This window comes from Tachypleus tridentatus, chromosome 5 (genome assembly GCF_004210375.1).
Source record: "Tachypleus tridentatus isolate NWPU-2018 chromosome 5, ASM421037v1, whole genome shotgun sequence".
Taxonomy (NCBI): domain Eukaryota; kingdom Metazoa; phylum Arthropoda; class Merostomata; order Xiphosura; family Limulidae; genus Tachypleus; species Tachypleus tridentatus.
Genome location: NC_134829.1, coordinates 24,002,307 through 24,014,913, shown reverse-complemented (window position 1 = coordinate 24,014,913; position 12,607 = coordinate 24,002,307). Strand labels below are relative to the sequence as shown.

The window sequence follows — 12,607 nt, the reverse complement described above, 5'->3', positions numbered from 1 at the left end:
CTATAGAGGTAATTGTAATGTTTTAGATGACTATGCTTTAGATACATGAAACGGTTGCTGTGTGGTGATATCATTGCGTGGATTGAATAAATGTGAGCTTTGAAGAGATGACGTCGTATTTATACGACGTATAAATGAAACTTCTTATCTCAAGTCCTATTTCTCAACCTACTGAATGCCCTGAGGCTAATCTCCAAACCTTCACAATATATCAGACAAGTTCGAAACATTAAGGGTTTAACTATAGGGTTTCGAATGACTTCTACGCTCTATTCACAGATCTTCGAATCTGTGAATAAAGATTCATAGATTTTTCGAAAGACGTATACACCACACAATTGATCCAAATTTCTGATGTGCCACTGGTTGGCTCGGCTCTGCAGTCTGTATCTAAAAATAAAGATCCAATCCTTCATATATGTATATATGTATATATGTGTGTGTTTGCTTGTGATTTCAGCGCTTACCAACCTGATTTTGTTCTACTGCAACGTTTGTCCTTAGAATTATTTTTGAAAGTTTAGAAGAAGAACAAGGAAAAAAGGCAGAGGAACAGTGCTACGAAAATAAACATATATAGATTCAGTAGAGAAATCCGAAACGAAAGAAAACCTTTGAAAGAAAAAAGAAGAAAACTAGAATCTTATCCATCCATTAAAAATAAAAAAGCCAGCAGCATGTTTGAAATACTTGAATAAAAATCGCTTTTTATCCAAGATGTTTAAATCGGACACTTCTTCTTATGCAGTGATATTAAATATGGAGTAAGTAAGCAATGTTTGTTTCGAATTACTTAAAAGTTTCAAAGAATACAACGTTTTCTCACATATGATGAGGGTTATGACATTCTATTGTTTGCAAACAGAACAGCATGGCCAGGAGGGTTAAGGCGTTTGACTCGTAATCTGAGGGTCGCGGGTTCGAATCCCCGTCGCAACAAACATGCTCGCCCTTTCAGCCGTTATAATATTACAGGCAATCCTACTATTCGTTGGTAAAAAAGTAACCCAAGAGTTGGCGGTGGGTGGTGATGACTAGCTGCTTTCCCACTAGCCTTAAACTGCTAAACGGCTAGCTGAGATAGCCCTGGAGTAGCTTTGCGCGAAATTCAAAAAACAAGCAAACAATGTAATATTTTGAGTACTTTCTAGTTTCTAGGGTAGTTTCTAATAGGTGAACAGTCGCTATTTTGACATTAAAAATATTGGATTAAATTTTTTATCAATCTTACTAATGATACAATATTGTTAGTTCCCCGCTGGTTCAACGGTAAGTGTACGTATTTACAACGCTAAAATCACCGGTTCGATTCCCGTCGGTGGACTCGGCAGATAGCCCGATATGACTTTGCCATAAGAAACTCCCACACACACAATATTGCTATAAAACTTTAGTTTGTGTGACACAGAATCTCGTTGCACTAAAGAACTTTTTTACGTTTCAACAATTTGATATAAACTGTTACCATAATTAGAAGCTTATACAATCACCTAAGTCGTATTACTGCTTAGTAACTGTTATATATAAATAATACGAGTTCTATCCTAAGCTGATTTGTTATTCCGTTAAGAACGTTATGAAAGACTTCAGACACGTAAGGTTACAAGAGGGTTATCTGCGCTAATTTAGACATTACCACCAATTAACAACTTTTGAGCTACTCTTTTGCTAACGAATACTGGAAATGACTGTCACATTATGAAATGGCGATTATGCTTCGTATGACGGGGATTCGTATCCGCGAACTTCAGATTGCTGGTAGAGCGCCCTAACCACGCAGCCATGGCGGGCCACAAAGGGTTAAATAAGTTATATTAAGATGATGTTAAATATATAGTAGAACGGACTGTATCAGAACTACCTTTTGATATTCTTTAGCGTTTCGTAGGTGGTTTGTTGCCACAGAAAACTGTTCGCTTTTTAAAGGATACGTAACAGCCCTTTGAGACTCAAATTACTCACACATTCAGATGATAAAGCTCTGTTCAGATCGGGAATTTAATGTTTCCAAGACAAGTATATTCTTTGTTCTTGATGACTTTGTAAAACAAAGGATTGTGGATGCACTTCGGGATGTAGGACCACCCAGGAAGAGACCTGCAATAAGTTATATCATAGCCACTGTAAACAAAGGACGGCGTCTTGTAACAGGTAAAAATCTTCAAAGGTCAGTCGTTAAAATCGTCTACACGTCCCAAGCAACATCACGTAACATAATCTCATAGAATTTCATCTCAGTCTGAAGATGATAGCAGATTAGCAAGAGAAACGTAATATAAAACCGGCTGAAACAAAGGCTAATAACCTGTATTGTTGGGAAAGCATTATTATAACAAGTGCATCATTTTTGGCAAGTCACGTGTACTCAGTTTGATTACACCATATACCCATTCAACTGTCAGATACTTCTGGAGAATGAATAAAATATTTGTGCTATTTCCTTCTTTAGGACGTGTGGCTGGACTTTTGGAATGGATGATAAGAAACCATCGTTCTTGTACGCTAGACACATTATGGAAAACGAGCAGGGAAGAGTGGTGTATCTTTAGCATTGAAAACTGTGCTACATTGCTAATGTCACGATGCACAATTGTCAAGTAAAGCATGACGAAAGGCACCAATATGGACTTCAACAACTTCGTGAAGCCCCAAATTATTTTAACATATTTATCCAGTTTATTTAGTATTGGTAGTGATTCGTTTCTGGGTCTTATTGATGGGAGTTATCCACTTGACTTGGGTTTACTCCTTCAGATCTTCAACGAACCAGCTATATGAATGTTTTACGAGGATCTTCAGGTTTTTCTGCATTTTATTTTATTTTGACCGAGTTAGGTGGATGTGGAATTTCTTTTTAATAATTGTTCCCCAGTCGCACAGCAGTACGTCTGTTAACTTACCCCACTAAAAACCCGGTTTCAGTGCCTACAGTGAGCAGAGCACAGATAGCTCTTTGTGCTTAACAACAAACAAACAACCTTTTATAGTTTTTTTTATCATGTGAAAGTTCATATCTCATTATTTCAAAATCATTTCAATTTATCGTGTAGTTTTCTTTTATGTCATGATGGCCTATTGAAGATAAATCAGTATTATCAAGTCTTGTATACCTGTTATGTTCCTGAATTCTAATTAGGTTTTGTTTCTCCGGTAACGAATTATCTACAGTTGATTAAAGTACTAAATGAGACAGACTTCGACCCTGGTCGAGTGGATAATAGAAGATTACATACTGGTCATTACCGATACGGAAACATTTCCTGAAGATGATAGCAGATTAGCAAGAGAAACGTAATATAAAACCGGCTGAAACAAAGGCTAATAACCTGTATTGTTGGGAAAGCATTATTATAACAAGTGCATCATTTTTGGCAAACTGTGTTTGTAACAGTTTACTGTAAATCAAAGTCACTAAGTGTTTTAACGTGCCGTATAACATTACACTTTAAGTCTTCTGTCTTAAGAATGCTCTACTTATAGCAGTTCAGTATTTCTTATATAATGTAATGTAATATTTAACTAGTTTTCCTGGTAAAAAACTGTTGTTTGCTGTAACTTTACAATTTTATGTTCATAATTTTTCTCCGTTTTTGTTTTAGTGCAAAACAAAAAGGTTATCTCCTTAAAGTTAACACACCTGCCATGATCGTTTGTTTGTTTGTTTTGAATTTCGCGCAAAGCTACTCGAGGGCTATCTGCGCTAGCCGTCCCTAATTTAGCAGTGTAAGACTAGAGGGAAGGCAGCTAGTCATTACCACCCACCGCCAACTCTTGGGTTACTCTTTTACCAACGAATAGTGGGATTGACCGTCATATTTTATAACGCCCCCACGGCTGAAAGGGTGAGCATGTTTGGTGTGACGGGGATTCGAACTCGCGACCCTCGGATTACGAGTCGAACACCTTAACACGCTTGGCCATGAGAAAAAGCAAAATAAAATAAAGCTTTGAGTTTGTACTTTCAAGGTTAGCCACATGTTAACTAGAGCTAACGTCAGAATCGTCCACAGTCATCGACCTATCTGCCTCTGAGAAATGTTTATTTTATACATGGGCTACACCGAACACTAGCGTTAGTTAATTATCACAAACATAGATGTAATTGGCCTGAAATGTTATTTGTATTTTCTTTAAGGTTTAATTCCCTTGTTGTAGCAACAAATACGGAACAACAATTTTCCTAACTTTTTACACCGAAACATAATTGTTTTTATCACTATCGTGAACAATTAAAATAATTGAACAGATACTTTTTTATAATTATTCAAATTTATAAAAATATTCGTAAGGAGAAAAAGTGACAAGTCAAAAAATTTAATATTCTGTTTTCACAGAACTAAAACACAATGAATAGAAACCCTGAAGAACCAAACATTCACGTGTTAAGAATAAGCCTTTTGATTACATACATGGATATGCTTCTTACCGAAAAGCCAGTAGCCAATAAACGAGTCTTTAGATAAACCGTGAAATTGAAAGAAATATAACTGTTGGAAGTTGCGAAGATTATAAAGTCATTTACTCCTAACCAAGTGTTACTGCATGTCGTTATTACTGTTCAATTTTGTAATGTTGACTTTTGAAGTAATTTAACTTTTAATTTTTTCTTTTGCTTTTAGAAATAATGATGCATGCGAACGTTATAGTTAAGTAATTGGATAAGAATATCTAGCATAGTATAGCCGTTTATTAAACAAAATAAAATTATATTTCATTATTTCTTGTCAGTTTACATTGTAAAAAATAAGATATCATTGTTAATAGTTTTATTAAATATGTTTTAATACAATAGTAAAATCTATACAGCTTTTGTTCGCTTGTTATTAAGCACAAAACTACATAAAAAGGTTATCTCCACTCTGCCCACCACGGGTATCAAACGCTGCTTCCAAGTTGTAAATTCCGCAAGCATACTGTTGAACTACTGGGTTACACTTACATTTAACAGGCATCATCTCTTGTTGAAGGAATGACAATCTACAAACACCAACAAATATCCTTCATTCATTCTTAATAACTATGAAGAAATAATCTTCTATCCATTCCAGAATTATTCGGTAAATAAGCTATTATTTTTTCATGTAACAAATAGGTTTCTTTCATTATTAATAACTCAAGAGAAGTAAGCTCTTAATTCTCAAAATCGTCAGAGGAAGCTTTTCTTCATTCTCAGTACAGTATTTTCTATACTTTAAAATCCAAAGATTCAAGAAACACGCTCTTTGTTACTCTCATTACTTCAAAAGATTCAAGAAACACGGTCTTCGTTATTCTCATTACTTCAAAAGATTCAAGAAACACGGTCTTCGTTATTCTCATTACTTCAAAAGATTCAAGAAACACGCTCTTCGTTATTCTTATTACTTCAAAAGATTCAAGAAACACGCTCTTCGTTATTCTCATTACTTCAAAAGATTCAAGAAACACGCTCTTCGTTATTCTCAATACTTCAAAACATTCAAGAAACACGGTCTTCGTTATTCTCAATACTTCAAACATTCAAGAAACACGGTCTTCGTTATTTTCATTACTTCAAAAGATTCAAGAAACACGGTCTTCGTTATTCTCATTACTTCAAAAGATTCAAGAAACACGCTCTTCGTTATTCTCAATACTTCAAAATATTCAAGAAACACGCTCTTCGTTATTCTCATTACTTCAAAAGATTCAAGAAACAACGCATTCTTCATTGACATAACAAATATGCTTCTTTTATTCTTAACAAAACAAAAATATTCTTATCTCCTACTATAATAACACATAAGAAATAAGGTCCTTGTATTTTTTAGTATGTCCAAGAAATATGCTCGTCTTCTTTTACAAAACTCCTATTAATTATCAATAAAATCAGTGTTTTGAAGAAGAGGATCTGTACAACGAATTATGGTAAATGTATAAAACAGTTGTGTTTCTGGCGCTTACTTAAACAAGCATTGATGATTTAAGAAAACTAAAAGTGAAATGGACAGATGTAGTGAGAATAATAATGTCCTCTCATGGAAAGAAGAGTTAGGATTGCCATTAGCTAGAGTATTATTATTGTTGATTCCACCTGACATTTAATCGCATGAATTGGAGCGAGTTTAAGACGCTGTTTAGCTTAGTTCATGATTATTTTGTCAAAAATACTTATAAGTTAAGTGATAGAGAAGGTTGGAGTTAGTAATCATATTAGTTAATATGGCGTAACCTCCTTGGCCTCATTAATTCTTGTCTTTCTGTGAAGTATGCTATCAGCTACATCCCAACAGGGCCTGGCATGGCCAAGCGTGTAAGGCGTGCGACTCGTAATCCGAGGGTCGCGGGTTCGCGCCCGCGTCGCGCTAAACGTGCTCGCCCTCCCAGCCGTGGGGGCGTATAATGTGACGGTCAATCCCACTATTCGTTGGTAAAAGAGTAGCCCAAGAGTTGGCGGTGGGTGGTGATGACTAGCTGCCTTCCCTCTAGTCTTACACTGCAAAATTAGGGACGGCTAGCACAGATAGCCCTCGAGTAGCTTTGTGCGAAATTCCAAAAACAAACAAACAAACATCCCAACAGTTGTCTCATACAATTTGTCTTTAATGCTACCTGAAGATGACAGGTAGATTATGGGTTGATATTTCGATATAACCTTTCTGTACGGTCTGAAATATGCCCTCATATTTAATATCTATTCTTCAGAATAGTTACTTCAAAACATCACATTAGCCTACTGATCTAAAACTCAGCCATGTCTCTGCGACGTAATGGATTAGCATCTCTTGGTTATCCATGGGTATTTAGACATCTTGACCGTTCACAAAATGAACCCCAATTAATAACGTGTACGCCGAACAAAACATCTTCAGTACAATCCCACACTGTTGGTATGGTCATTGGACTGCTTACAACTCCATATTCAACACTTTCATATATCTTCAATCTCGAGACATATCGTCAGTGTTATATTGTTGATACATTTACGTGTTCAGCATTTAGTTTTTTTATTGATGATCTGAAGGCTTTTTGCATGTTGCACAACCAAGTTTCCGCTACTTTTCAAAAGCTTTATGCAAATAATATTACAAGGAACCAATCGGCGCTAGTGCTTGACTTAGAGGTTTTTTCAGACTTTCTGTGAGGGCACTTTCCTACAGTTCACGCATTTCGGAATGTTCTGTCATCCTGCACACTTCGTTGTCATTTAGTTACCCCTGTTACTGTGTTTTTGCATTCATGTTATCCGTAAAGCACGTAGGTTTGAGCAGTCTTAATATAAAACAACGAAAACCCTATAATCTGAGCGCGCGCGCGCGTGTTTTCTTTTTAGAAAGCCACATCGGCTCTCTGCTGTAACCCGAGCGTCTTCGAAAGGTGGTCTTTTCATTTTCGTGTATAAACTAATTAATACTCTTCGAGTTTGTTCAGACTATGTGAAATGCTCAAGAGATGTTTAGATATGTTCGCTATGTAGCGTATCTTATTATGTCAAGAAGCTATTGTATATAACAAACATTTATAACATTTTATAGCAGTGTGCAAAGTTTCTGCTATGGATAACATTAACCAGAAAAAAAGAATAAAACAATAATAATAACTAGATATGTTAAGAAAAAGTATTGGGATATAATACATAAAAAATCTAAGTTGCCAAGAACTGTGTTTTATTTCAGAAATTTGTTTCTTACGTTTCGTTGGAGAGGAAGGTTGTTCGAAGGGCTATCTGCGCTGTGTACGTCGCTACTCCGAGTATCTGGCGTTATAAAATTTTGTGTATTTTTGCAGCTTTATTAATGACTGGCATTACAACACCTATGGGAACCAAACGCAACGAATGTGTGCGAAGTACGTAACAACTCCGGCCATCTCCATGACAACGAGCTTCGTTAGGACTAATCTGACCAATTCTAAAGCTTTAAACTGTACTATTATTACACAGTTCATGTTAATGTTGAATTGAAAAATATGTAATAACATATTTTCGTATGTAAGTGTCCTAGCTTGCAATATATAATTCACAACTTCTGGTGCGTGAGAAGAAACATTAACGAGTATTAGAAGTTCCTTTGACGACGCAAGCAGTGCATAAAAAGTCGATAATTATTTAACATTCATAAGCTTAGTTAAAATAGCGCATGCGCTACCAAGATACCAGAAGGATTACTAAAGAATAACCATAGATCAGTGGTTCCCAACCTTTTATAGGCCCCGCACCCCTAAAAATATTTAATATGTTCTCGCACCCCTCAGTTATTATTTATTTGAGAATAAAGGTGAAGGTGACCAAAACAAATGTTATCTCGCACCCCCAAAGGATGCGAGCACCCCTGGTTGGGAACCACTGCCATAGATAATGACAAGCTGGATGTAATGCACACATACATATATATATATATGTATCATTACATATATTACATATTACATATATCACTGATGCAAGTACTTATACCAATACATTGAAATTATCACTGTATTTATTGCTAGTCACACTTAATTACATAATTCGAATCAAAAAATTATTTTCCTGGTAAATGCACACTTTGTTAAAATAGAAGTTGTATTCTTGTAAGAAGACTTACCAGGAGTTTGGGTTGTTAATGCAGAGGTTGTGGAGTCACTCTTTTCAGGTTCTGTAAAAGAAAATACCAGAAGAACAACAACAAAAGAATAACCCGAAATCTTAAACAATCTTAAGGCAAACTCAATTTGTTCATAGCAGATTTAACTGCGTTTGGCCACTGTATGATTCGTGATAGGCGTAGCACAATTTCACAGGATTATTATAGTTTTAAAAAATCACGTTAAACTTTGGTTGATTTCTGCTAATCCTCTTAACTTAACATTATGAATTTCAGATCAGAGATGTGTGGCAAACAAGATTTCACATCAAAGATGTTTACGAATAAGGTTTCACATCATAGGTGCGTACAAATAAGATTTTAGATTGCGCTCTTGTCTAATTTAAATAATTCTCCAGAAAACTTTATTCACTTATTCCCCAATAGCACAACAAAACTTTTTACAATATACCTGTGTATTTTAAAATAATTACTTTAATTTCTATAGCCAGTCTAACACCGGAAGGAAGTGTACAAATCCGAGAGGACAGCGTTGTAATTTTAGTACGCCAATAAAATTATGGTCAAATATTTATCTCTAATGTCAATCAGTTATGTATTTTAACTTAGAACGTCCAACAAACAGGTTTATAACAGTTTAATATTCGGTTGCTTTACGAATCGACTTTGGAATGTACTACTGTTATAGGATACGCAGTGCCCTGGGATCGAACTTGCTCTGATATTTGGCGCGCTCGGACTGTGAATGAGATTATATTTCGCGGAACGTGTTGCAGAAACGCGCGACGTTCTTTGGGGCTGTGGTTGTCCCATAAGAGTGTCTGCAAAATTCCACTACTCAATAAATGAGTCCCAGAAGTGTGGGTGCTTTTAACTACGTAACTTTCTCCTACTCTTTCAGTTCAAAATTATGGATGGATATGCGCAGATTGCCCTTTCTCAAACAAACCTTTCTTACTTAGCGTTATTACTAACAAAAGTATAAGAAAACCTGAACAAAGCAATGATTCACTGTACCTGTTGATGGAATATTCAATCCTTGATTGTGATGTTTCTTTTCAAACTCGTAAGTGGCCCTAAACCCTTGACCTGGAAAATGGCTACTGCTGATAAACTCCACGTATAGATCTGGACCACTGGACACCACCTCCATAAAGCTGGCTCTGTTGCATATTTCTCCAATAACAGTACCGTGTCGATCTTTCCCGTCATGCACTACGATTTTATCAGCATTAAACAGACAACTGTTTGGGGGAGAATACGACAATTGTGAAATTAGTATTTTTGCTAAAAAACATTCATTGAACAGAAAATTGTTTGAAATATTTATATGCAGTAAATACCTACCATGAAGAGTAACATTAATATGGTTAACATAATAAAGAATTATAGAAAATTTCAGAGACAGGGTTTTAGGAGAGCAAAACAATACTGTTTAAAATATACAAACTATATACAAATATAAAAAAGTACTAAAACATTAGTGAATGTGAAGCTAACTACAAAAGAACCCAAACGTTGGTGAATGTGAAGCTAACTACAAAAGCACTAAAACATTGGTGAATGTGAAGCTAACTACAAAAGCACTAAAACATTGGTGAATGTGAAGCTAACTACAAAAGAACCAAAACGTTGGTGAACGTGAAGCTAACTACAAAAGAACCAAAACGTTGATGAATGTGAAGCTAACTACAAAAGCACTAAAACGTTGCTGAATGCAAAGCTAACTACAAAAGAACCAAAACGTTGGTGAATGTGAAGCTAAGTAGAAAAGAACCAAAACGACGTGAATGTGAAGCTAACTACAAAAGCAGGGATATAATCCGCTGAATAACGGAACCAAATATCTGTTAACATACAAGAGTAAGCAGTGTAGAAAGCACTTACATAAAAATATCCAGTTTTCAGAAAGTACCATCAGAAGTTTTTAGCACAAACCACAAGAGATGTTATGAAAGTATAAACTGATTACTAATGTGTTATTCACTGTGTTACGGTGACGACAGCTTTGTTTAATTTATTTTTTTATATTGAACCAATCTTTTATAAATCTCCAAAGATGATACGGGTAGACAATGTGGAACAATATTATACACATGTCCATCAAGGTTCGTCAGAATCTAATCATTTTTGACTGAGTTACAGTGCAAAGATAGTGTTTGTTTGTTCGTTTTTTAAAATTTCGCGCAAAGCTACTCGAGGGCTATCTGTGCTAGCCGTCCCTAATTTAGCAGTGTAAGACTAGAGGAAATGCAGCTAGTCTTCACCACCCACCGCTAACTCTTGAGCTACTCTTTTACCAACGAATACTGGAATTGACCGTCACATTATAACGACCCCACAGCTGAAAGGGCGACCATGTTTGGTGCGACGTGGATTCGAACCCGCGACCCTCAGATTACAGGTCTAACGCCTAACTCACCTGGCCATGCCGAGTCGCAAAGATAGTGTGAAAAATTTGTCGTTATGTTAACAGATAGAGATTGAAGGGGGGGATTAATTACATGACTCTGACTCTCCAAAAACTAATTTTTTCTAAGTTGGGTCACAGTCAAAATGTATACCAATTATGGCCCTAATTCATTCAGCTATTTCAGAGAACCACCTTGCTGACAAACATACACACACCGGAGTGAAAACCTAACCTCTGTAGAAGTAACAAAAAGATGATACAAGTAGAAGCCAACTTGTTTTACACTAAATACATGAGTAGTTGCTATTCGACAGGTTCACGCACGAGAATAATAACTTAAAGAAAATATTTATTTTGTAAAGAATGTCACTTTCTTTGCTTCATTTCGTTTACATTGGAAAACATGTTAGGTATAAGTCAAGCAGATGCGTTCTGAAAAGGCTACCAATATTTGATTCTCCATAAATGCTTGTTTTCAGAAATCAAATCTGGAGTCATTCGCTCCAGACATCATTTTTCAATAAAGGAGTGAGTGAAGAAAAACATCTTTGCGGTATTAAGATAGATGTTCAGAAACTTTCAATCTCTTTCGCTACACATCACTACGATAAGTTTATAGAAACGAACAACCATCTTCATTATAAAGTAAAATTACAATAGCACACGCTTTTGGCGTTGGATAGCGTTCTGTGTTTCGGAACTGGCAAGTTGGGTTTGATTCCGTACGACACACGGAATATTTCTCGTACTTTAATTTTTGTGTGCATTATAACAGTGATATTCAATCCTTTTGCGTGTTTATTGAATGGCAGAACGCTTTTACCGACCCTCTGGTCGATTGTTCAAAATTAAGGACGGCGATATACAGCGCTGGTAGCTTTGATAAAAATACAATTGATTTATAAAACCTTCCAGTACTTACAGTAGAGTTTTTCAATAAATATATGGAAAATATGACTTTCACTATGTAGTATACAGTAATACAATTTACCCACGAATTATTTCCATTCTATAATGCTTCATGAAATATATATACACCATACACCAATAATCTTCGCCGTACAGAAAAATAACATAAATTTTCGTTTATATATGATTTTAAGGGACATGGCGCTCCCAAAAGCAGTTGAATACTTTGAAGTAGCCGAAAGGAACACTTGAATAACCTCTGGTGATAATAGCCATACATATATAGATGGTATAATTAGCCCAGAAACTGATAATGTATGTAAAAAACACTTGGATAACCTCTTTCGAGGAATGGCACACAGACACTCACATGTAGATGTTATGATTAACCCAGAAACTGGCAGATGTCGAGTAACAATTAACACACAGTCTAGGTGGCATGATTGGTCCAGCAACTGATCGTGTGTTTGTTTTCACAGCAACACCATATTGGACTATCTGTTGTATCCATGAGGGGAATCGAGCTCCTAATTTTAGCGTTGTAAATCAATAGACTTATCGCTGTCCTCCGGGGAGATGGACTGTTGAAGTAACAGTTTAACAGCTTTATTGGAACAACGTGTATTCTTCAGTGCTATGTTTGGCAAACTATTTCAGAGAACTCAAAGAACATGAAACGGATTTATGTGATCTCAGCATGAACTGATAGGCAAAATAAAGTAATTATTGTTCTTTTCATGAACTT

The 12,607-nt window shown here is 35.8% G+C and overlaps 1 protein-coding gene across 2 annotated transcripts in view; it reads right to left on the bottom strand.

Annotated features, from left to right (window-relative positions):
- Window positions 1-12,607, bottom strand: part of LOC143250722 (suppressor of lurcher protein 1-like) — a 58,588-nt gene that overhangs the window by 31,871 nt on the left and 14,110 nt on the right. For both annotated transcript variants that reach the window (XM_076501660.1, XM_076501661.1), the window contains exons 5-6: window positions 9,558-9,784; window positions 8,541-8,591 (exon numbers count right to left, since the gene is read on the bottom strand). In XM_076501660.1, coding sequence (XP_076357775.1) covers window positions 8,541-8,591; window positions 9,558-9,784 — 278 coding nt within the window. The remainder of the gene's footprint in view (window positions 1-8,540; window positions 8,592-9,557; window positions 9,785-12,607) is intronic.